Below are 25,699 nucleotides of genomic sequence, written 5' to 3' on the forward strand. Positions count from 1 at the left end.
CGATTGACCACTGACCCACCTCCAAACCCTGTGTGTGAGACGCTTGGTGAAGTAGGAAATGTTTGTCTTTTTTGCCATGCTGCTGCATATCCTCCATTTAGCTCTTCTTGTACTCTGCTTGTGGCAACCTCTAGGCCCTCCCAGTTCATGGTGTTTGAGACCTTTGGTTTGCCAACCAATCCTGCAGAGGCTTCATTTGCTATCTTGCTTGTGATATAATATGAATTCATGATACCTTTATCCCCAACTATTTCAGCATACAGCTTTCTGTCAGACACTTCTGGGAGAGGTGAATCTGCTCTTGAAACACCAGTACTTAGTGTGTTGTCCTTCAACCGTCTTCTCAAGAAAACCTATTTAGATGGATTGGTTGTAAAGTTTTCTTGTTCACTGTAACACTCAACTGGTATGAGACTTAAGTTTAATTTATACTATTCTAGCATTGTTGGAGCATGTTTTACTTCACCAGCCACTTTTCTAGATTTCAGTAAACATGCATGGTCTTTCATATAAGATGATGTGCAAATATTCTTAACATTTTCAATGACCTTAAATGGCAACACTTAGAAATGATAATAAATTCCATCCCACAACAAACCTGAGATATTTTAATATCACAGACTACACTCAAATATGGGTAACAGGACTCCTTATCTCAATGGTTGCCAGGTGGTCCTTTCTTCCAATAGACCTATTGCACCCTGATATTACGTTATCTGAAATCTTTGTCTAAACACCTTTTTTTTTTTTTTTTTAAATATTTCACAGATTTCTTTGGCACTCCTTTACCATGAAGCCATAGGGTGCTTTCCAACAGAACGAAGGGGAATACATCATCACGAGATGAACAGTAGAGCAGCATAACGATGATGTGCAAGAACAGAATATCACTACTGATTCCAAGACCTCTTGGCCTAATGAGAGGTCAAGAAGATTGGTTAGTGGGAGAGTTAAATGAAACACTTAATAGCAAGGAAGCTGATCTTGAATTAATCCTCACTTCAAGACAGGGCCAGTAAAGCTCCTTGACAATGCATACGCTGGGGCTGAATTTCCTGGTAGATGAGAGAAGGTGGGTGGTAAAATGGATCAATGCTTTGATGAGTCAGTTATGATTATTTGATGACCGCCAGAACAGCATGGAAAACATAAGTTGAGCAACAGGTGTAACGCAACTCTTACATTGGCATCAGGAAGTACACAGAGTAGATTACCTGGTTCCTTTTCTTGTAAGTTACCCTTCTAGCATGCCTTTGAGCATTAGTTCTTACCTCTGTTGCAGTAGAAGATTGTGGTCTTTCTTGCAGTTCTGAAGCTTTGATTTGATGGTACGAAGTCCAGGGTACCGCTCAGATCACTTGATTCCAAAGACAACAACTTAAACTAAAACACCTCTGCAAATGTTATAAGTGCAAGGTGCTACCACAAACTGGAGAATAGCAATGTCTCTTGCAGATGGATAAAATGTGTATCCCTAGGAAATCCAGCATACTCATGTCATGTACTTCTTCAAACTACCAAGTGAGTGGGAATTCACAAGTGCACACATCTTCAGATGGCAGAAGCTGGGGTTTCCATGTGTGACTGGGTATACAGAAAGATCTTCATTACACCCCTCAATACCCCACCCTCCAAGTCCATCTAATACTTATAATCAAACAGAAAATACAACCAATTCAGAGTTAATCTGGCAATGGCTGTGGGAGCCGATAATTTCCATGGACCAATAAACTAACAATAGTAGGTTTCTCATCATGAGCATCTTTACCTAAAATAGGCACAATTATAATTGCTCCTACAATGAACAGATATTTAACAAAATTCTAGGAGAAGCTGAGAGCAAAGGCACAAGGAGGAATTATTCTGTAAACAGAGAAAAAGTAGGCCATGCTGCAAGCATTCAGATATTTATTTTCAGTAAAGTTCTTTAGAAAATTAGCATTATGGTCATCGCTCAAGTGCAAGAGCGAACAGAACAAAAGATCGTCTGATAAAAGGTTGATGGCTTTCCAAGATAAAGTTCCTAATTAGATATTCTCCTTACAGAGCACATAATTCTAAAAACATCAACCCATCTGATGCCCTGTTAAACTCCTACAGTTAAGGCACAAAATACCACTAATCTGAGGTTTATCCCAAACCAACTTACATTTGAAAAAAGAGCAAACTCCTGATATTAACCTGGTTACTTAACAAGGTTATTCTTTACAATAGCTTTCACGTGATTATGTTTGGATCTTTCAGTTTAGGAAATGTAGGGCTTTTTAAAAAAAAAAAAAAAAAAAAAAAAAAAACTAGTAAAACTGAAAATATATTGAACGCCATCCTGTTCGCTTCTTGCCTCAAGTGAAAAGATTACTATTTCTCACTGAATTGACCAACAGCTAAATGAAAAAATGTATGGTAACACCTTCAAACCAGATAAAATCAGCATTTGTCATATTTTACCTTCACATTAGGAGTATAAAGGTTACGCAGAGAGGCTAAGGCAGCAGACAATCCATCCGTACTGTATCCAATCCACAGAGCCTGAAGGACGCTGGAAGAAAGTCCACTTTTTTTGCTAAGACCCTTGGGGGGGGAAGGGAAAGGCAGGTGTGGTAAATATGCAGATTCACAATTATTTCATGAAATGTAATAAGTTACTAACACGTTTTATTTTTTTTAACAAGACAAACTTTTTAATAGGTTGCTCCATGTGCCATTCCCACTGCTGACAAAAAGAAGGCTCATAGCAGTTATAACAGACACAGCATATAAACATCAGAGTCTCATTTACTGTGAAACATTCATGTAAAATGAACCACTAGCACATATCCATTGAGACTGTACCCTTTCAAGTGTTCACTTTCATTTATCACATTTGAGTTCTCCTAAATGCCCACCATACTATGTCATAAAGCTTTTTCTTTGATCTCAAACATGTGGGTACTCATACGTTTGAGAATACAATTCCGAGGAATTGTATTGAACAAAAGGATTTATTATTCAGCCAATCCAAACCTGAAAAACCTGTGAAATTTGACAGGTATGGTATGCAACGTCTACCATAACTGACGTTGACTGACATGTTTTGCTCTTGGTAAATAGCATGTTTAGGTTGAGTGTAAGCGTACAGCCTCTTGTATATACTTTAGCATATACTTCTTTGTGGGTTCTCTGCTTTTTCGTTAGTTTGTTTCAGTGTCCTTAAAAATCCTTGCTTGCTAGTGGTCAATCCTTCCTCAGTACTTGTACCTTTCCACTTCTGCCAGTGTAGCATCTGCTTAGGGACTACTTTTTCCTTCAGCTATGTGCATTTGACTAGAGTGCTGGATGTTTTCAGTGGCTCCAGTCCGTTTCTGTGAACAGGGCTGTAAATCATGTTCTCTGGTTACATGTGCTGTGCTTTCAAAGACTCAGGTCAAATGTTAGAGGCTGTTTTCTGGGGCGTGTGTTTCCGCTCCATGCTGCCGCTGTGCAAAGACAATCGTGACCACAACTATGTTTACATTTTGTGCTGCCAATGCAAACAGAAAATCACTACCTTTACATCATTTAATGTATAATGCCCCAATTTAAGATGGTGACTGCACATCATGCGTGATGACGTCATATATATCATGATGAGACCATCTCTTTTCCTTCCCTGTTGCTTGTTTATTTAATTGCCTTTCTGCTACTCTGTCGGACTACCTTCCATCACTATGCTGTAAAATAAATATTTCTTTGCCGCTGGAACAACCTCCTAAGTACACTTCTCGAAACATAATAAAAGTCATGCGCAAGGTAATGTTTCCATGAAACACTGATTAATTTCAAATACGTGCAGAACAAGTCTTTCGAGGGATCGTCATGGTCATGTGCGGCTCCTACACAGATGCTCCTGTGCTCTGAGACGGGGAGGGCCAGAACAGTTTTGTGCTCTCTGATTCCCAGTATGAACCCGCTTTCTTAACCCATCAAAAGGTTCTACCCTTGTGCGCTACCTGTCCATCTGAACCAATCGCCCACCCTAACATGGCATCCGGCCTATCACTCATGTATGCATCGTAATGGCATTGGAACAACGCCTGCCGTATCACCCTAGAACGACACAAGGTCTAACTGTTCGCAGCCTGGGTGCTGCCATCAGACCACACCCTCCACCTAGGATGACATCTTGCTGGCTAATAGCAGCCAGGGTGCTGGCACAGGACCACACCCAGTGTCCTAAAATGACACCCAGATCTAGCTGCTGACAACGCCACATTACGTTCCCTTTCCGTCCTTTTAGCCTCTTATACTCCCTCTTTTCCCTGAATATCATTCTTTTCCCTCTTCTGTCCATTCTACAGCACTGAGAAGCAGCATTGAGGTGCTGCAACACTATACAAGCAGCAAACCTGAAACAATATACTCGTTAATACCTTAAGTGCCCAGCAGTTCCCCACAACGCCCTTAACAATCCTCAGTTCCTTAGATACCACGAATAGACTCCCATAAAGTCCCCATAAGAGTGTACCAAAGCCAGCAGGACACTCATGGAGATACTAATTATAAATGTTCCTTTTCCCGACAAACTTCAGCGATTGAACACTCACCACCTTTCCAGACAGAGGGATGGTCAGCAGCTGGTTTCTGTCCACCTTTGTGCATGCTCCATGTAGTACATCTCAGCACCGCCATATTCATGCCAGCCGCACCCCATCATTTCTGTGATGCCTAGAACCCCTTATCTGCTGTGTTCTGCATGAGGTTATCCCTGATAGATAACTGGCTGAGTACAGCAATGACAAGCTCAAAAACAGTGGTAGAGGGCTAACTGGGACTTATAAACGCACCCTACCAAAGTCATTGATAGAACAATCCTCAATTCCAGAATAGGAACTGTTCCTTGTTTGCTGCACACCCTCTTCAACTCGTGAAATGATGATCTTATTAGCATAACTGTAACTCACTTCAGCTATGTTTTTCTGCTCATGTTAACAAGTGTCTAAATGAGTGCCAGGCTGACGTTTTGAGCTTCTCCAGAGATAAGAAAGTGTTGATCAGCTCGCTCAGGTATACATACCTACATTCATGTTTCAACTGAGGGCCGTCTTCCTCCAGTCTTATAATCTCAGTCTTTAGAAACCTGTACATTTTATGTGTTTGGTTGTTACCACATGCCCTCATTGCGGACCAGTTTGTGAGATCTTATGAAGTGTGCCCTGCCTTTGTGTAATCAGCTTCGCACCAACTTGTCTACGCGAACCTCTTCAGGCTTAACATGCTATTACAGTTTTATTTTGTCAATAAACCCTTTCAGACTTCTATTGAGGTGTGAGCAGATTTACTTTGACATTCTCAACACTATTTTAGCACCAGAAGGTCTCATTTCAGTTACTGAAAGCAAAGAGAGAACTTGTAGTGACCACCATGTTATTCATTCTCAACTTAAATCTCTCTGGGACAACCTCTCCGACAACAGGTGCTACTTCAGATAATTCTTCTAGATCTCAATACACTCCTGACAAAATGTACTGCACACTCACCCACTGAACCTGGCAGTGAGCATAAAGCAATTCCATCTCCAGCAGACAAAGACCCTACATGCCGGGGTCCCTACCAAAACAACTCTACATTGACCTCATCACCAGCAAGCGAGCCGGTCTAATTCCAAGGTAAAACTAAATGATATGGCTTTAAAATGATGTCATCTCAGTATTTAGTGCTTTAACATCTGTATGAAGCAGCTGTGTTACTTGATAGCGCTTTAAAGCTGTTTTCTGCTTTGAAGAGGTTTGTGCTTTTGGGCCTCCACGAATGATGAGTTATTTGATTGAGCGTAATATTGCAACTTTACTGGACTCCTTAATAAATACCTGTGCAGGCAGCCAACCCCAGCTCATGAGCTGTAGCAGCAGTCTGTGATGAAAACAGTCAGGTAAGGTGCTGAAATCCTGGCTTGCCATGTTTTTACTTTGATACACTACTATTCAAGAGGGCATTCCAATTGTAATACCGTAAAGCTGGAAGCCAGGCCTTGGAGTATAATTCATAGAGCTGTGCAACTCCCTAGATCAAAACGTGTTTCACTCATTTAGTTTGTTTCTGCTTTGCATTCTGGGACTTGTAGTTTTATAACGTGATACAAGCTATGAATACAAAGCAGAAACATGACTAGATGGACTACACATGTTTAAGTCTGCGAAACTTGAGCGGTGTGTGTGTATTTATAAAATTAACCTTGAGGAGAGCTTGCAGTTGATTATGCTGTACAATGGTCAATATTTTATAGCTAATATTTCAGTTCAAGACTGAGGATTATTAATTTCATGTGAGATAGCTTTCCTCAAGTGTGTGAAAAATCATGGGCCTTTTGTTTGACTACCCAGGCTGCAGTAAAGAACAGTGATCAAGTAAGCATGCATTCTTGGAGTACAATTGTTGCCCCATGGGCAATGTCACCTGTACCAACTGCCAAGTAAATATGTTTTGCATCTGTGATTAGTTTGTGTTTTAAGGGCCTTGTTTAAAAACAATATTCCAGTAGGCCTATTAGCCTTTTAGTTACATGCAGGGTCACTTGAATTATGTGGCAGAAAGGAGCAACATATGCAGCAGGGTTGACCAATTAGAGTGGCAAAAAAGTCCAGTTATGAATTTACAATGCCAATTTCTCCAAGTCAAGCAAATGCAAGACCTGTTGCATTGCAAATGCGTGTTGTTCTGTGCCCTTGCCAAGGTGGTGTAATGAGCACGAAAGGCCAGGTGAGTTATGCCGGTGGGTTGCATACTATAACTGGAGAGTTTACGGGGCTGCCTGGGATTGCACTCACTGAAAAATACCGAATATGTAACCATGATTTTTTCAATGAACTTCTATTTTTTTTGTTTGTGATGCACTTCAAAAGTCATTTGTTGTCGAGCAAAGAACTGCAGCAACGTGCAATTTGTTTTTTTACAAAGAGGGAAAGAGAGGGGAGACGAGGCAACAATTAAAGGCATTAAGTGTAAAAAAGGTAATGCAGAGCAGGAAATAGTAACACGGAGGATGATGAGAAAGAGGTCAAATACAGAAAAAAATTGGTAGGACAGTACAAATAGGTGGATGAGGTAGGTGATAAGAGGAGAGTGAAGGCGAGGGAGTGCACACAGAAACAAAGGGCATCATGACCTGCCAGGTAAAAGCAACATAATGAATCAAGAAGGTTGATCTCTTACGCAGATGAAGCATGAAAAGATGAAAAACTACATGGTAAAGGGGGCACAGGAAGCCTCTGCTATAAAAGAAAAGGGGGTGGCAATGAAATCTGTAGTTCCAAGAAATTCAATCTGGCAATATAAACTCAATCTTGGTAGTCTTGCACTGATCAGGCTGAATTTGATGCAATTTCTAGGTGCCTCAATGGCATAGGTATTAAAAATAAAATACATTTATTTTAAGAACGCTAGGAAAGAAAGCTTTAAGGAGGATCTATTTATCTTATCAGTGAAGCAAAGACATATTTTTTCTGATTTTGCTACTTGCGATACAAATCTTATCGATATCAGTCAATCAATTTTCATATGGAAAGATTCCTCATGAAGTACTAAACGTTTAAAAGAACAAGCTTTTTCCTTTTGGTGGTACATGTGTGTTCTTTAGATCCAAAAGACCTATTGTGGGGTTACCAAAAGCATGGAGGATCTTGTAGCCCGTCCATTGCTTACAATAGGTTGGCTTTACCGTCATGCTTATTGCTTCTTATTCGCATCCCAGCTTGTCATTCATTGCTTTGTCCCTTCCATGGAGCGCATATTCTTTACAATATTTTCTGATTGTCTGGCTACTATGCTTCCAAGATAGCTTTTCAAGCACTACTTTTTTCTTTTTGATTAAGTATTCTATCAGAGTACATGTTGAGCTGTCTCCCTCGTGTACTTCTCTCCCCAGCACTCCGTGTGCTCTGTCATTCGTGTGCTTATCCCAGCCCCTTCCCTGCTGTGCTCGCTCTCATGTCCACTTCTTGCTTTGTCACCTGTGAGCTTATTCCTGCCCACTACAAGTTGCTCTCTCACCCACTGCTTCTCCTCTGCACCACTGCCCTCTAAGTTGCTTTGGTCCTCCTCTGACCTTCTCTGTCACTTGCTGCTTTCCTACACCCTCCTTGTGGCTTCCTCCTACCCGCATCTTCCATACCGCTCCCATCATTTCAAGCATTTCTTTTGCCTGCCAGTCCAACAAGAGTGCATCATTTTGACAGCACACTCTTGCCTGGTGTGTACACCTTCAGAATGACTTGTACCCCACTGTAGCCTTTCTTCCTTATTTAGCCATGCTGCCCACCATCTGGATGCTGGGGAGCATGCCTAAAAACCATTGACAAAGCCAACAGGTCTTAAAGGAGAGACCTATTAGCTTTGCCAGTACTTGTTTTAACAGCTGTCAAACACTCTCTGATGCCAAGCTATGGACCCCCAGAAAATATCTCCAGGGGAGGACAGCAGATTCCCTTAGTCCTGCATACTGCCACTTATGTCATTGTTTGTGTATAATTAACACTGTGGAACTGATTCAAAGATAACTTACACTTTTGAGTAAGTTTACACTTTCAAGAACGTTTACTACTTTTCAGTAATCATAAACTGCACTTTTGTAGTAACTAACACGTTAGTAGTAAGCCCAGCACTACATATGGCCAAACTCTGGTTCTGCACCACCCTCCCACAGAAAATAAAAGAGAGTAACTTACTACAAAAGTGTAAATAACTCCAAAAGTACAGTTTGTAAATATGGAAAAGTATTAAACCTACCAAAAAGTGTAAATTATGACAAAAGTGCAGTTTGGTAATATCACTATAAGTTTTGTAGTACTACAAAATGCAGTGTGTGAATAAGGCCCCCACATGCTGGAAACATACCACGAAAGGACACAATAACTCTCCACAGATACTCTAAAAGATGGAGGGGGTGGGGGATGTGGGTGTACTAAATATTGCCCAATATTGTAATCCTTTTCTTGCATCATTCAAACCTTTGAAATACACCCTTTGCGCTTCAACCCATGATGGTAACACCTAAATACAGACAGACATGACTGCTCTCATGGAAGACTGTGAAAGACCAAACATTAAAATGTGGAGCATGCCTATTCATAACAGATTAGGCAATAAGTCGGCAAATATATGAAAGAGAGCCTGCATAAACACTGCAACTCTCTTGACACTACCCAAAACATAATGACTTCAGCCAGGACATCACTGGTGGAATTATTATTAACGTTTTTAGGTAGCTGCTTAGCGGCTATTTTGTAACAGGATTTTATGAACTATTGTCAAATGAAACAAGAACCACCTCTTTCTATTCTAGGGTCACACCTGGCAAACATCTATTTTTCCACTCTAATATCTTCTTGTCACGTTATGCAGTAGCTGAGCGTCCATCTGTGTTGAAGGCAGAGACCGAAATGGTGAGACGGAAGAAGAGCGTTTGCAAGTTAAAGGACTGATTGATCTGAAACTCTATGCCAGCATTAAGTAAAAAGGTCGTTTTAGAATGAACAGCAACCATTTTTCTATTTGAAAATTGCGTAAGGCGAGTCTGCTGGATAATGACTGAAGCTCGCGGATCTGTGAGCTAAGCTAATAGCCACTAAAAAGCCATTAACCTTGATATGATTGTTTGAAAACCTATTCCCATCAGGAAAGCTAAAACAAGATTGATGTTTGAGTGGAACTGGCCAAAAGAAGGACAAGGAAACATTCTTCACTTTTCATAATTATCTCAGCCGCTAAAAATAAATAAATAAGCACTGGCGAACCCAAAAGGTCTTACTCTGGCAAGTGTGCAATTTTTTATATAATATTGTTTTTCGTCAAGTACATCCAATAGAAATCAACAGGGAAAAAAAAACAATAAAAAAATAAATAAAAGGAAAGAGTGGTGGACACTAAACCTGATGAGGTGCACTAGCTTCTCTGCACGTGATTAAGTGAAATGTTGTCACGGACAGTGTAAGTGAACAAATGGCTGAGGTGGGTTGACCCATTGCCTCAATCTGTATGTAATAGTGGGAGGAAGCAAAACGTGAATGACAGTTGAACAGACCAACGGATGCAGATGGGTGACCCAAAAGCTCTATGCAAGTATGTATTTTTATGTACACATTTTTTACACATGAGGTGGCAAAATGGCTTATGCGGTCTCTAGGACAGTTATAAAAAGCAATTGGCTGCCAGGTACAACTTTTACCACTGCCTACTAACAAATAAACTGGCAATTTATGATCATCTGTATGGGAAAGCCAACACATTTCCTTAAATGTACTGAAATGATCGCATTTTGTTTCTCAGTTCTGGTAGTTTCAGCGTTTTGTAAAGTTATTTTCAACAAATGATTAACTGGTTAGACATAAGCTATAGCCCTTGGTCCCATTAATATAAAGCCCTTGCTTATAGCCAATAGAAATACAAAATAAAGTACAAAGCACTATTTACAGGAGGGAAGCAATATGGTTTTATAGTCTGCCTCGCTAATGGAACAATGTATCAGGTTCTCAACTCTAAGGTGCTTTTAATGTGTATGAGGACAGGTTCCTACTGCCAGAACAGCAATGCTGAAATGTGCATCCGCAGGACCGTGTGATTTAGGGCATGATGCACATACATATTGCGCATACTAGGTCCAACTTTTGCACCCTGTCATTTTGCAATGCAATATATACACTGAGTGGTCGCACCGTAAAATGCCCCACTGAAAAGTGTTGAAAAACAATGTACTTATTATTAATCAGGCAGATCTCTATTTGCAACCGTCTGAGATTAGGTACAACACAGGAATGGTGTTTCCTGCATGTTTTTTAAAGTTTCCTCTTTCTCTTAAAGGATATGTTCAGTTTTTAAAAAATGTTTCTTGTTCGGGAAAATACTGGGGGGAAGAAAAGCATGCATTCATCATCCTGCTCTTAGCCTGCCCCCAGTGGGGCTCCTCCACTATGGCGGAGGTGCTCCCCCGCCATCAGCAACATCAGCAAACCAAAAATAAAAAAGATAATAACCTATGTTTATTATCATTTGTATTTTACGGAGGTGGGCCACCGTTGAGGACTGGGACGGAAACTCGGGGAAACACACATGCGCACTGGGCTCTCTCCAACCCACACTGTGTTGCCAGGTTGGAGACACCAGGCAGAGGCTCCTACTCTGCCTCGGAGAACCAAGCCAGGGCACTCAGGTCAATCCTAAAAGCAGCAGGATCCTGTGCCTGCTGTGATGAGGAGCAGCCCGTCAGAGGCAGTGACGGCGTGTCAGGTAAGTTTTTTAAAATTGGTTTCTCGTTCCCCCCCTCCACTGCCACGTGCCACCCTGCCCGTTTTGACCATCGCATCGATGTACGTTATTGTGAACTGCACTTAGGAGACAATATCCCTTTTATGCCACCACCAATCTGCAGATCAGATTGAGATTCAAAACCGTTTTTTGTGAACCGGAGAGGCTTTTCTGTCTTGCAAAAAGGGCTTAGAAACTAATTAAAATGTCTCCTGTAGTCGCAGATCTTGTGATTTTGCAACAGCAAAAAAGGGGTATGTACTTCAGGTTCCTCGTCCTTTGTTGGCATTGAGGGGTTCTGGTTACATCACAAAAATCAAGGCCATACGCAGAGTGCTTAGTAAATGTTATCAAAATCCCAAGATGGGAATATAAAATTATATTACGTAGGTAGCACACCTTTATGTATTCAGTATGCTAAAAGTTTATTTTTGGAGAAGTTAACCTTAAAGTGTATTTTTCAGTCTAGTGTTAGCCAAGGCCTTTTGATTTTTCGAAAAAATATGTATGATTTACCTTTTTAAAGAGACTTACAGCGAGTTTTCTTCATCAATTGGTCTGTAGATGTGTAATTCAAATTTTGCTTCCAGTCACTACAGCATAAAACATGGGGCAGGGGTTCAGTCCATTTCAGTCGCAGGATAACTGCACTTTCAGTTACTGCATTTTGTTCTTTCACAGAGAGCACATCTGCACACAAGCTAGTTCCCCTCTGTGACTTTTTTTTAATTTATTACTTTCATGTTGCCTTTTTGGTTACAGTCTGATGTGACAGCAGGGCGCTATACCAGATGTGGGCATAGGCCACATTCCATGCTTTATCAGTTCCTGTCTCCTGCCAATGTTGTTGTAAATTCCTTGTGGAGTGTCCACTGTTTACTTTTTGACTGTTTATTTCACTGTGTAACAGATTGCGTCCCTGTGAAACTGTTATTAAGTTATCGTAAGCATCAATATTACACATGTGAATTCATAAGCGAACATTCTTCAGAACACGTTTATTTTGAACTAAATTTCACTAATGGTTCTTCAATAAACTTTGCCTAGGAATTAAAATCAGCATTTATAGTGTTTAATTTCGTTTACTGCCTTCTTTTTTAGGTTTTTCCTAAACACACGCAAGTTTGTACTGTGCTTGTGAAATCTTTTGTGAATAAAAATACATGTTAAAGGGGGCTTGGAACTCTCCCCTTACTTACCTGGACTTACCACTGGCTTAACCCAACATTGATCTAATTTATGTGCTTCTCATTAGCCAGCATGGCATCTGCTTTCAGTTCCTACTCTCTGCTGTGTTGCCATCTGGCCATCCATGCCGTCATGTGGAGCCTGGACAAAGTACTCCTTCCAGTCACTGCCACTGGTTATTGACCAGTCTCCTTCCACTAACCACATGCTTCCCAAGGCACTTTGTTTTTACTTTCACAGTATTTGGGGCTGCGTGAAGTACATCCTGAAGGTGCTTGGACTCTCAACCAGGCTGCTCAAAATATTCACCTGGCCACTCAAGACATTCTGACGCACTGCTCAAGACAATTCTGCCTGACTGCTCAAGACATCACACCAGGCTACTTGTTTTATTTCTTTTACTTTCCAGGTGACACATTCCAAATAGCCACATGCTTATGTACATTCATTTCTTTTTTTTTTTTGTAACCCTGACTGTTAGTCGACTGCACGTTGTTCATCCACTGCCTTTGATTTGTGTATCTTTGTAACCCAACTTCCCACGCCGTGGTCGCTGGTAATGGATAAAAAGCACATCAAGGCCTCTTAGGCGCACAGGTGCACCCGGACTCACAACTTTCACTTCTTAGGCGCTACCCTCGCATGGTCAAGGACTCTGGCTTTTTATTTGAATACGTAAGAATTTTCAGCAACACCTGCCGATAGCGTAGGCAGTATGTCATTGGCCGTTGTGCAAGGAAGGAATACCCCCTCCACTGCTCTTTGCTTTATAAAATACAACACTATTCAAGGTTCAGTGGGCCCCTCAGACCTCTCACCCAGGTGCCACCTGCATCTGCTGCAATAAAGCCACACCCCTAGCTCTTGCTGTCCATTATTTGTCACCTCTCCACATGTGAAACCAGCTCTTGTAGAGCAGCGGACTGGGTGGACAGCTCTCTAAGATTTACACCAGCCTTGTGTGAGTTTTTAGTGGCTTCTCAGCACGAGCATGCCAGAAGAGCTCACTTTCAGTCCCCGTACAAATGGATATCTCTGATAAAAATATTTGCACCTATGCATGTGAGTTTATATTTACCCCAGCATGAGCATAAATGGACAACACTTCAATATATAGCTCACCATTAATGCGGGGCAAACACAGTATCAGCTTCTGGTTTATTGAAAGTTCCCTGGAGACCTTACACTACATCATTTACTTTCTTTCTGCAGCTGCACACTCAGAAAGCTCTACATCGCAACATCCCACCTTGCTCACTAAGGGCATTTCCTTGCCTACACATGAACAACAAACCTCATGCCTGCTTCACGTGCATAAGCCATTTCTTTAAGTTACCTCACCCCTCTCTATGAAGGGCAATGCTTCACCTGCTTACGTGGGCAGGATACCTCACACTTTCCCATGAAGGACATTGCTTCACGTGTACAAGAAGATACTTCTCACGGATACCTCATCATCCTTATGAAAGGCATTGCCTCACGTCAATATGTGGACAGGATAACTTACAACTCATGAAAGGCATCACCGCACCTCAATATGGCAACACCTCTCCAGGTACATTACTAGCTTGGGTGGTGTGGCAGCTGTTTCCCAGGCCATGTATACACTGACGGGATGTTCCTAATGTGAAGGCTCCAATCCAGAGCCTACATCTGGCCCCCAGCTCTCCTGGGCACCTAATTCCACGGAATACTCTTTTTCATCACTTTCAAAAGTGGACAATCTTCCCTGTGTTCTCAACTCATATACATAACAAGCATTGGCAAAACCAATGGGTTACACTTCTGCAAAATCTATTGGTTTTGTCAATAATTTTAAGGCATGTTGCAGAGCGGCACCAGCTGCTGGACAATATGGCTTAAAGCTTTTTTTTTTTTTAAAGAGCTAGGATGTGGATGTCAATGACCACGTCACAGTTCTTTTTTTATTTAACTTTAAGACATGCTGCATAGCAGCTAGAGCTGCTGTCTACCATGCCTAAAATTCGCAGAGGCAAAACCTGTTTGCTTTGCCAATGCTTTTTATTTTCTCTTTTTCTTTCCTTCTTGCTTGCTTTCATTTCTTTCTTTCCTTTAATTTAGTCACCCATTTCTTCTTTCATTTTTTCTTTCTTATTTCTTGCTTCCTTTTCTTTGTGTTTCATTCCTTCTTTCACTCCGTTCTTGCTTCCCTCTTTTCTCTCGTTCACTCTTTCCTGTTTTCTTTTTTTATTTCATTGTCTCCTTCTTGCTTTTTTTGTTTCCTTTCTCTTGCATTCTTGATTTAGCTGCTTTTTGCATCCATTCCTGCTTCCTTTCTTTCTTCCCTTCTTTCTCTCTTGCTTTTCTTTCCTATCCTGTTCAATCTTTCTCTTTTTCTTGTTGTCTTGCTATCCTTCTCTCTTTCCCTCATTCTGACTGCCTTCCTTCTTGCCTTCCTTCCTTTCTTTATTGCATATTTTACCTCCTTCTTTCGTTCTTGTATTCTTTCTTACCTTCCTTCCTTCATTCTCACTTTCCTATTTTCCTTCCTCTCTTTACTTCTTTCTTTCTCAAATGCAAGACTCTGGCAGCCAATGGCAGAGCAATAGGCTTTTGAAATAAAATTATGTGTATGACATATGTACTAATAAGTGTTTTTCCAGTCACACTTCATCTATTTGCCTGTGGTTGTGTCATTCAAATTTTTCACCAACTCACTCAAGCATAAACCAAGGGGAAATGCGTCATCCAACTTCAGTTGACTTCACTGTGAGTAACGTTAAGCTGCCTTTTACATGGAGCACATCTAAACACAGAGTAGTTCCCTTAAATGCAAGCAGTTCTATGGTCATATTTTCCTTTTTTTGGAGAGCAAAAAACATTTTTTTCTTAAGTTTATGTTTTTTTTTTAGATTGACATACTCCTGGCAGTGCCCTAAACAAATTTTCGCAAAAGCCATGATAAACCAAATAAGAACTGCCAAAAGGCTGGCGGATGACATCTGATCTAATGGTTTTGACAATGCTTGTTTCAAATAGGGAAATGCCCACTGACAACTGAAAGTGAAGTACTGGGAAATAGTGTACTGTTTGGAGGTCTGAAGACACTGAAAGGTTTATCATGTTTATTTGTTGGGGCCATGTGAAATATGGATTTGAAGGCCACTCCATTGTGAGCAAAAGAAAATTTTGTCTACATTTTCTTCATGAATAAATAAGCATTTAATGGTTCTTAATGTATTAACGTTTAGGAATTTTTATATGTACATATGGGAGATTTTTATTAAACAAAGTATGTGGTTTAAAAAAACATGTTTCAATGAGAAGTGAAATATAGAAAATATTTGATGGTTTCCTGTGAAATATGGATTTCACCCTCAAAATTTGTTTTGCTATTTTTGGGATTACTGAGATTAAGCGACATAAAGGACCACATTATGCAGCACAGTTATCAAGATTCTGAAATGCAAATTATGCACTGGTGGTATTTTTAACTATTCAGTAAGAAACAACATTTTTGTGAAATGCCCAAATTTATGTGGCTACATAGAAATGCATAAATCTAATGGCTTTCAACATTGATTATTCAACGATTTATTAATTCAACGTAAAAAACCTTATTATTCCGATCTGTGCCCTTTGTTAGGCATATTGTGAGATAAACAGCTTTTTCACGCTAACTACTCCACAATAATCATGTAGTATTAAAAAACATTAAAAATTACATAATGGGTGACTTGTAAAGTTGTCCTATATGATTATTTCAGGCTCCTGGTGACATTTACAACACACTCCGCATTCAGCTTGTGGCTCAGGTTGTCACCCAAAAACTTCATTAGCAATAGCGGACCATATTACAAAGTGAACAGTGTTCTAATGTTTTTAGCTTGTGAAACAGATATAATTGATTTACTTGTGAGCAAATCCCTTCTTCTCTGGTGTGTTTTATTATCAAGTATTTTAGGGGTTTTGCATTTATATGAGTTATGCTTGTTATGTTATATGCTATATTTTGTTGAATATATACTTACGGGGCGTGATCTTTCGTTATTAAGAACATTTAGGCCCTCATTAGGACCCTGGCAGTGAGTGATACGTGGCGGTAATACCTGCAACAGGCTGGCGGTAACCATCGCCAAATTATGACCATTGCGGTGATAACTCCCATAGACAGCCAATGTACCATACCAACCACCAGGGTGGAAACAACACTCACCACAGCGGTACCCAACAGTCAGGCGGAAGACAAAGTACCGCCCACCATATAAAGACACTACAATCCGACACGTTTTCCGGGGCGGTACCAACGCCATCAAAAGCCTGGCAGAAATGCATCACAGAAACTCTCCATCGAGAGACAAGGAAGAAGAACGCCGCCATGGAACCCGAACTGCAAGTCTTTCCAATGCTCTTCTACATTATGCTCCACCTGGAACACCAATGCCGACGAAGATGAGGGTGAATACAGCTGCTTAGCGCACATGGGAGTAAAATGAGAGTGACATACACGCACCACACACACCTGACACACACACACACCATACACACAACCAGCTGCACACGAAAAACAATTTGCACTCGATACACAACAGAATAATTGAAGGACAACAAGAATGCACCAAGGTGAATGTATTGATATCAACAGCTAATAAATAATCCAATTGTCCGTGAAGCAGATATGTACAAATGTACAGAAAGGGACACTGCCCAGTCCAATGTATAAAGGGCCCCATGGCCACAGGGCACAGTCCAAGGCCTAACTCGAATCCTGACTTCATCCGGATAGAACTCTGCAGGAGCATCAATTTGCAAGTGGGCAGGCACCTCAGGGGGACAGGGGGTGGCGGGCACCTCAGCTGAAGTCAGGAACAAGTCCACTGGTTCTGGAGGGGGCTTCATGCCCCATTTCTCTGCCCTGGGGAGTGCAAGGCCACACTCTCTGGAGTTGGTGTCTTTCCGACTGGTTCTGGAGGGGGCTCCATGCCCATTTCTCCCTGCTGGAGAGTGGAAAGCCACAGTCTCTCAGAAGGGTGTTTTTCCCACTGGTTCTGGAGGGGGCTCTATGCCCATTTTGCTGTCCTGGGGAGTGCAAGGCCACAGTCTCTGGAGTGACTGTCCCACTGGTTCTGGAGGGGGCTTCATGCCCATTTATCCCTGCTGGGGAGTGCAAGGCCACAGTCTCTCAGGTGGGTGTCTTTCCCACTGGTTCTGGCAGGGGCTCCAGGCCCATTTCGCTGTCCTGGGGAGTGCAAGGCGGCAGTCCCTGGAGTGGGTGTTTTTCCCCATGGTTCTGGAGGGGGTCCCTCGTACAGCAGCCCCTGGAGGGGGACCTACATGGATTCCACTGGTGGTGACGGCTGCATGTTGGTGGCAGATGGAGGTGCCTCCTGGTTAGCCTCCTCTGCTGGTGATGGCTGCACGTTGGTGGCAGATGGAGGTGCCTCCTGGGCAGCCTCTGCTGGTGGTGGTGTCATCCTGACGGCCTCCACTGGAGTAGAGGGCGTTTTCCCCTGCATGACATGGGGCGTGAAATCCTTACCCTTCCTGGCAGGGGTTAAGGGCTTCTTCCCCTTCATGGCAAGTTGTACGTGTTCCTTAGCCTTCCGGGCAGGAGTCGAGGGCTTCTTCCCCTTCAAAGCAGGAGGTGCAGGCTCTTCTCCTTCATGGCAGAAGGTCTGGGATCCTTCACCTTCTTGGCTAGTGGAGTGGGATCCTTCACTAACTTGCCACCACAACTAGGTGGTGCCACCACTGTCCGCATGGGCTGTTTGGCTAAGGTGCTGGGCTGGGCCCTTGGGACCCTGCTCTTACGGGCAGGAGGACGGAAGTTGGGCAAGGAAAAGCTTCTTAGAGACGGTGGGGCGGAAGGAGGGAAGAGGGATGGCAGTGGAGGTTGAGGGAGTGGTTGTAGGAGGTGTATGTCTGCTGGATTTGGGTGCAGGTGCATGGGCAGTATGCTGCTGGGTGTGAGTGCTTGCGTTTGTGTCCTTTAGGAGGGGGGGACTGACAGGGTGGGAGAGGACACAGGGAAGCATGCATGGATGTTGTGGAGGTGTCTGCTAGTGAGGTATGTGTGCTGCTTGGTGTGGTGATGCTGGTGGTGGATGTTGGTGCAGTGCATGCAGGTGTGAGTATGGATGTGACTGGGAAGGAGGTGGAGGAGGAGGAGGAGGAGGAGGAGAAGGAGGAGGAGGGGGAGGAGGGGGAGGAGGGGGAGGAGGGGGGGGAGACAGTGGAGGCAGTGGATGTGGTTGTGTCCGCAACTGTCTTGTGTTTGCATGAGTGCTTGTGGGATGAAGTGTGGTACCTGTGTTTGACTGTGCCACTCTTGGGTGTTGTCTTGTGTGCTTGCTCGTCAGTATGTGTGCATGGGATGGGTTGGGTTGAGGAGGCTGGGAAGTGGGAGTTGGAGGGGGACGGTAGGAACAGGGACAATGGCTGCCATCAGAGAGGAGGCCCGAGCCTGAATCGATCTCTGCTTGGTCGCTAATCCACTGTGGATGCCCTTCAGAAATGAATTGCATTGTTGCATCTGGGATGCCAGCCCCTGGATGGCATTCACAGTGGTTGACTGCCCTACAGAGATGGGTATCAGGAGGTCAACAGCCTCCTCGCTCAGGGTAGCAGGGCTCACTGGGACAGAGCCTGAGGAGAAGAAGATGCCCACCCTCCTGGGTGAGTAGGCAAGGCAACTCGCTGAGGGGCTTATGGAAGGGGAGTGATGGTACAGGGGGTGGCAGCAGTACCTGCATCTGGGGTGGTCACAGAGGTGTCTGCCACCACCAGGCAGCTTCGATCGGAGGAGGTATTTGAGTCTGTGTTGTCACCTCCTGTCTCCATCGTGGTGCTCCCCTCACCCTCCGTCCAACTGGTTCCCTCAGCGTCTGTGGAATCTGCCTCCAGGGTCCTGGGGGATGCAGCTCCCTCGGTCGCAGGTGCCCCTGCTCCTCCACCAGATGATGCTAATACACACATGGACAGGATGACAGAACAAAAAAGGGAGGGGGAGAAAAAGGATACACTGGGTCAATTACTGCACCAACACCACAGTTGGCATACCCAGCATCGTCACACACAGGGATCAGGCTTGAGCACTATGCATTGCACTGCCAGTAATTCGGCTAGATGCTACGGCAGGATGAGGGACACACACCACCAACTGCACCCCTCCTGGTACCCACAAAGCCCTGCCTGAAATGGAATGCTAACAAGCTAGGTTACCTGCATTTGCCATACACTCATTACCCTAGAGTTGATCCATGCTGCAATGTCTGGCCTGGCCTTAGGGGCACCCACTAACTCACATCCACCACCCGGATCACACCCCACATGCCACATTTTAGAATAATACCCATTGTACTCACCCCCTTATGGCAGATGTGATTCCCACAAGCGCCCATACAGCTCTGGGTAGGCCACCGCCAGTATGCGGGCCATCAGGGGGGTCAGGTCCAGATGGGCACCCCTTTCTCGTTGGGAGGCCATCGCCAGCTGAGCCTCCCTGGGCTTCCGTGCCCAGCGTCTCAGGTCCTCCCTCCATTTCCGACAGTGGGTGCTCTGCCTGCCATAGACCCCCAGGGTCCGCACGTCCTTGGTAATGGCCCGCCATAATCCCTTCTTTTGATGGGCGCTAACTTGCAGAGGCAATACAGTTAGGAGAACACCATTGAACAAACAGTCCAGCCTGTCACACACATGGCCCTTCAATCCCGTTTCCATCTCCATTGGCACACATATCACCCAGCGCACACCATGAACACACCATGAACACCACCACAAGACATTCTCCCCCCACCCAGCTGATGACATGATGCTTGTACACACATCTCGAAGCATCCTTCCCACATGCATCGTGCACAATGTGTACTCACCTGTTGGTCTGGAGGCCCATACAGCAGTCCGTACTGGGGTAGGACCCCATTCACCAGACGCTCCAACTCCTCCGAAGTGAAGGCATAGCCCCTTTCCCCGGTCACACAGGCCATGGTAGGTTCCAGACACAGGTCATAGCAGCACACACAGTATAGGTGTTTTCCTGTTGAAGGTCAGGAAACAAGTGAGGAATCAGATAGAAAATGGCAGTCACATCCGCGGCGGTGTGCACTTTCACCGCCAGTGCAGATCCCCATTGGCCTCTGTACTCCATAGAGCAGCATATTATCCAAAAAGGAATTGCACGGGGGTCTTGGCAAGACCGCCTTCTGCCATGACACCCAATGTCAGCAGAGTTACCTCACTTCCACCTGTAACTACATACAAGACAGGTGGTTGGGGGGATTTAGGAGGTGTAGGGACAATGGTCATATCGACAGTGACTGCATCCCAGCCTAGATTAGCACATACCTTGCCATTCCCACTGTCCCATAACATAAATGCACCATGTACACAGAGTTTGTGGTTCCACTGTTCAAATTGTGACACCCTACTAACTCTTGTGACCCTTAGATACCTACCACTGCAGATGAATAGGAGGTGTAGACATAACCCTGTGTACAGACTCCTGGTGGACTTGGCTACACTGGAGGATAGGCACATTATCCTCACCTATAGAATGGACAGGGCCACAATCACAGAGCTGTGTGCCCAACTGGAGCCAGACCTTATATCTGCTATCCGTCATCCAACTGGGATTCCCCCTCTTGTGCAAGTGCTATCAGTGCTCCAATTCTTGGCAACTGGAGGAAGGTTATAATGAGGAACATGGGTGAACCAGACGGATCATCAAGAGGATTTTCGGGCTCCTGAAGACCACGTTCAGGTGCCCCCATCTGACAGATGGATCCCTGTGCTACTCACCTGAGAAGGTCTGCCAGATAGTAGTGGCATGCTGCATGTTTACCAACTTGGTCTTCAGACGACATGTATCCTTTCTGCAGGAGGAGGAGACTGGAGATGCCCTTGCGGCAGCTTTAGACCCGGAGGACAGTGAGGATGATGAGGCTGAAGACAACAGAACATCAGATATCCATCAATACTTCCAACAACACACAGGTGAGACAGTGCAACTGACCATTCCTATGACTATTGGTGTATTCTGTGTGGCTGTAGCATGATGGCATTAACTTACTTTGCATTTCAACCTGCTGCCACCTATTGCTTGTTATTTTACAGATTTTGGTGATATAACAACTGTGTACTGATGTGCTGACTACAGACAGCTACAGGTAATTATTTCTATGCTCTCACAGTGTTCAGATCATTTGCACTAGATGTGACTGTTACCATATATGTACATTTTCAACACATAAAATACTAGTAGTCAAGTTTTGTTCAAGGGTGTTTATTGTAGTGCTATGAAATTGAGAGAAAAGTGCAATGGAATGGGGTGATCATGGAGGAAGGTCCAGGGAATTGTTCCAGTCTGTTTGTGGCACAGGCCCAGTGTCCAAGGTGCCATAGGAAGGGGAGCAAAGGCAGTTCAAAGTGAACATGGTGACAGTGTGGGACACAAGGGGGACAATCAAGAGAGTCTCATTTCCTGGTGGTGGACTTGACAAGTGTCTTAGGCTTCTGTCTGGTTTGCAGGAAACGTTTGTGGGGTGGTTCACCTTCTGCAGGGGGATGGGTGCTGGTGGCCTGTGGGTCCTGTGGCGGGACTTCCTGCCTACTTGCTGCAGCGGAAGTGGAGGGCTCGTCAATGGACGGGCTAGTGGTAGGGGCCCACTGGTGTACTGTTGCCTCCCTCATGATGTTGGCCATGTCTGCCAGCACCCCTGCTATGGAGATCAGGGTGGTGTTAATGGTCTGCAAACCCTCCCTGATACTGTCCCTCCTGCATCCGCCTGTTCTCCTGCACATTGTCAAGGATCCGGACCATCGTGTCCTGGGAATGTTGTTAGGCTCCCCGGATCTTGGTGAGTGCCTCCTAGTTGTCTGTTCCCTGGTCCTGTCCTCCCCCTTGCGCACAGTAGTCCTCCCAGTGTCCCTGTTGGCCTGTTCCTCTGTCCCCTGAATGGTGTGCCCACTGCCACTGGCCGCAGGTCCCTGATTGTGTTGGGTATGAGGTGTGGACTGGGGTCCCTGTTCAGGTGGGCACACTGCTGATTGACGTGCCCCGGGGACAGAGGTGTGGGTACGCTGGGTGGGTGCTGCGGTGTTAGATACTGATGGTGGAGGCTCTGTGGTGGACTGTGAGTGGGCTTGGGTGACCGGCTGTCCAGTGGTCCCTAATGCGTCAGGTTGTTGGTCCAAATCCTGGAGTCCAGAGATACTGTCATTACTGGGGGCATCTTCTGTTGGGGGACTGGATAGTCATGGCACCTCCTCTCTGCTGGGATTGGCTGGGGCGCCTGTGGGGATGTAAGTGATGTATTATGCTTCATGTCTGTGACATATTGTACATCCCTGGCTTCCCCTCTATCGTTGGTGTTGCCCTGCCACCTTTTGCTTGTCTATGGTGATGTACTGTTTGATTGTTAATTTCCCTATGCTGTGCATGCTGCAGTGATGGGTGTCCATGCAGCGCTGGGAGGGCTGTCCAAGCATTGAAATAGCATGCTGGGCTTGGCATTGTGGTTAGTCATATGAGTAGGTGCACTGTGTGGGATGGAGTGGAGTGATGGGAGTGAGGGTGAGGGGGTGTGATGGCATGCAGGTATGGGGGTGATAAGTAGTAAAATTGACTTACCAGTGCCCAGTCCTCCGGCTACTTCAGCGAGTCCCTCAGGATGCAGTACTGCCAAGACTTGCTCCTCCCATGCTGTGAGCTGTGGGAGAGGAGGTGGGGTCCCACCGCCAGTCTTCTGTATGGCGAGCTGGTGCCTTGCTAGAATGGAACGCACCTTCCCCCATAGGTCGTTCCACCTATTCCTGATGTTGGCCTTTGTTTTTGGATGCTGTCCAACAGCATTCACCCTGTCCACAATTCTTTGCCATAGCTCCATCTTCCTTGCAATGGATATCTGCTGTACCTGAGCGCCAAACAGCTGTGGCTCTACCCAGACAATTTCCTCCACCATGACCCTTAACTCATCAGTGAATCAGGGGTGCCTTTGTGGGGACCTGGGTGTTGTGTGGTGTGTGTTGGTGAGTGTGTGTTGAGTAATGTTTTGGGGTGTGTTGTGGTGTGTGTGTGGGATGTATAGGTGTAAGTGGTGTGTATGTCTAGTTGTCTCTGTGCTGTTCGTGTAAATCTCCAGGCAGTAATTTTTGTTTGTAAAGGTTTGTGGGTAATGTGGGGGTGTGTTTTATAGTGGTGGGGGTGGTGTGTGTCAGGTATGTGTTTTTGGTATTGGCCAATGTAGTGTTGTTTTGTATGTGGGTGTCCATTCTGAGTGCGGCGGTATGTACCGCCAATGGTTTACCGCCGTTGAATGTCCGCTGTGGTAATTCGTGGGTCATAACGTGATGGGCATTGTTTTGTTCGTGTAACGGTATGGGTGTTTGTACTGTCACTTTATCACTTACCTTTGGCTTACCATTTGTGTATGTGACTGTAATCTGTCGGATTGGTGTGTGTGTCATAATATGGCGAATAGATATCCGCCACCACAGCAGTATGTTGGCGGCCGTCTCCGCGCCAGTAAGCAGGATTTACCGCTAATGTCATAATGAGGGCTTTGTGTGGATATGTGTTGATACACACATTTGACCTTCGTGATAAGTTTAGAATGCCAGAGCTTCCATCTCCGACACAACAAGCTTTCCTTACACTTTTTTTTTAAACTCCTTTTTAATTAATTTTACAGGCACAAAAACAAGTGTTAACGCGTCCCTTTATGATAATTTATTACACATTAGTACTCGTTTTAGGCCAATTAATCTTTTGATCCATTTGAAAGACACCTTAGGATGAGATAGCTAATCAATATGTCAATCAATATGTCAATAACATCATCAATATTTATTACCACAATGCATTTTACTTTAGTCAAAGACATTAATCGATTCAAGACACCACCATGACTTTGCAGTCATGAATAACCACACCAGTTTAGTAGAATTTTATGAGTTTTATTCCCTATTAGTTACAATTCTAAAAGTAGATGTGTTAATCTCATAACCAAGAAACAAAACAGCATAGTCACGATATGGCAACTCTAATAAGATTTCATTAAGGCAAGAATCACAAACATCAGAACATAACACAGCGTGTACATAGATTATCTTTAGCAGAGCGTCATCAACTCGTCAGTTCAACAAAGCATAGATTCAGTCATTTGTCTATTTCCGTCAGTTTTAGTGAACCCCTGTCCTAACCACTGGTTAGCATTAGCATGTTGGGCTTCATACAAAACAATTTAGAACACCAATTTGGAAAACATCTAGCTATGGTCTCTATCAAAAGTAAGCAGTTGGTACCTAGAAAGGAAAAGCAAACAGACAAATTACAATTGCATTGTCATAGTTACCCTCCAAGGTTTAGGTCAGCACTCAGATTCAGTCTTCACCTTCAGGGCATCAGTCGATTCGCCATCAGTTAAGACTCAGTTCTGGGGCAAAAGGGGCACTTCCATCATAAGGAAGCAAAGTGTAAAAGGGGCAAATCTAAGGAAGAGGATGGTTCTAAGAAAATCAGCAAAGTCACCAAACAGAGTGACAAAGTTTCTGGATAAAATCAATAGTATTCCCTAACCCACCTAAATGGCTCCCCGTGTCATGGGCTTTTATCCCTTTTTCGTAGTACATTCCCCTAAAATTTCATTGGTTTACCGTTATACCCCGCTATCTTTACCCTATTAGAAAACAGATTATGTCATTAATCTTTCACCCAATATTATTTTACAGACATTTTATTGGTCCATGTGACTGACGTCTTCGGAGGTAGCACGTCCAGTATGATTACATCCTTCTGTAATTCTTTGCACAACTTTTGGTCAGTAGCTCCATTGTCTTCACTGGATAGAACGACCTTGTACATTATATTAATCTACACTGTTGCATTTTAGTTAAACATTTCTACAAGCAAGATGCATTTCATGAGAACAGATCCACTATGGTTACATTCAGCTTTTAGTTGAAGAAAACAAGAGGTCATGTCCTTTTGTGAGTCAGCACACTGCACGTTTAGGAAAAACATTTAATATGAGAGCCAGGCAGCTAAGCTTCGGCTCATGCTAACTAAAGGCCTACATAATTCATTTAGCATAACTGTAATAACAATCATTAATAATTAGTACAAAACCATATTTTAATATCATATTTCATCAACATTAGTCATTTCTATTAGTTCCCGTATACATTGGCGGCCACTCCCCATGGTCACATTTCAAGTGCACGTTTAAGCAAAATGTATTAATACAATTTCTAAGCGGCATTATCACACATTAGTTCATAAACATTTCATGTTAATATAGAT

The 25,699-nt window shown here is 43.8% G+C and overlaps 1 protein-coding gene across 2 annotated transcripts in view; it reads right to left on the reverse strand.

Annotated features, from left to right (window-relative positions):
* Window positions 1–25,699, reverse strand: part of TANC1 (tetratricopeptide repeat, ankyrin repeat and coiled-coil containing 1) — a 736,024-nt gene that overhangs the window by 251,653 nt on the left and 458,672 nt on the right. For both annotated transcript variants that reach the window (XM_069225129.1, XM_069225130.1), the window contains one exon: window positions 2,449–2,571. In XM_069225129.1, the coding sequence (XP_069081230.1) occupies window positions 2,449–2,571 (123 nt within the window). The remainder of the gene's footprint in view (window positions 1–2,448; window positions 2,572–25,699) is intronic.

The sequence above is a fragment of the Pleurodeles waltl genome, chromosome 3_1 (assembly GCF_031143425.1).
Source record: "Pleurodeles waltl isolate 20211129_DDA chromosome 3_1, aPleWal1.hap1.20221129, whole genome shotgun sequence".
NCBI lineage: Eukaryota > Metazoa > Chordata > Amphibia > Caudata > Salamandridae > Pleurodeles > Pleurodeles waltl.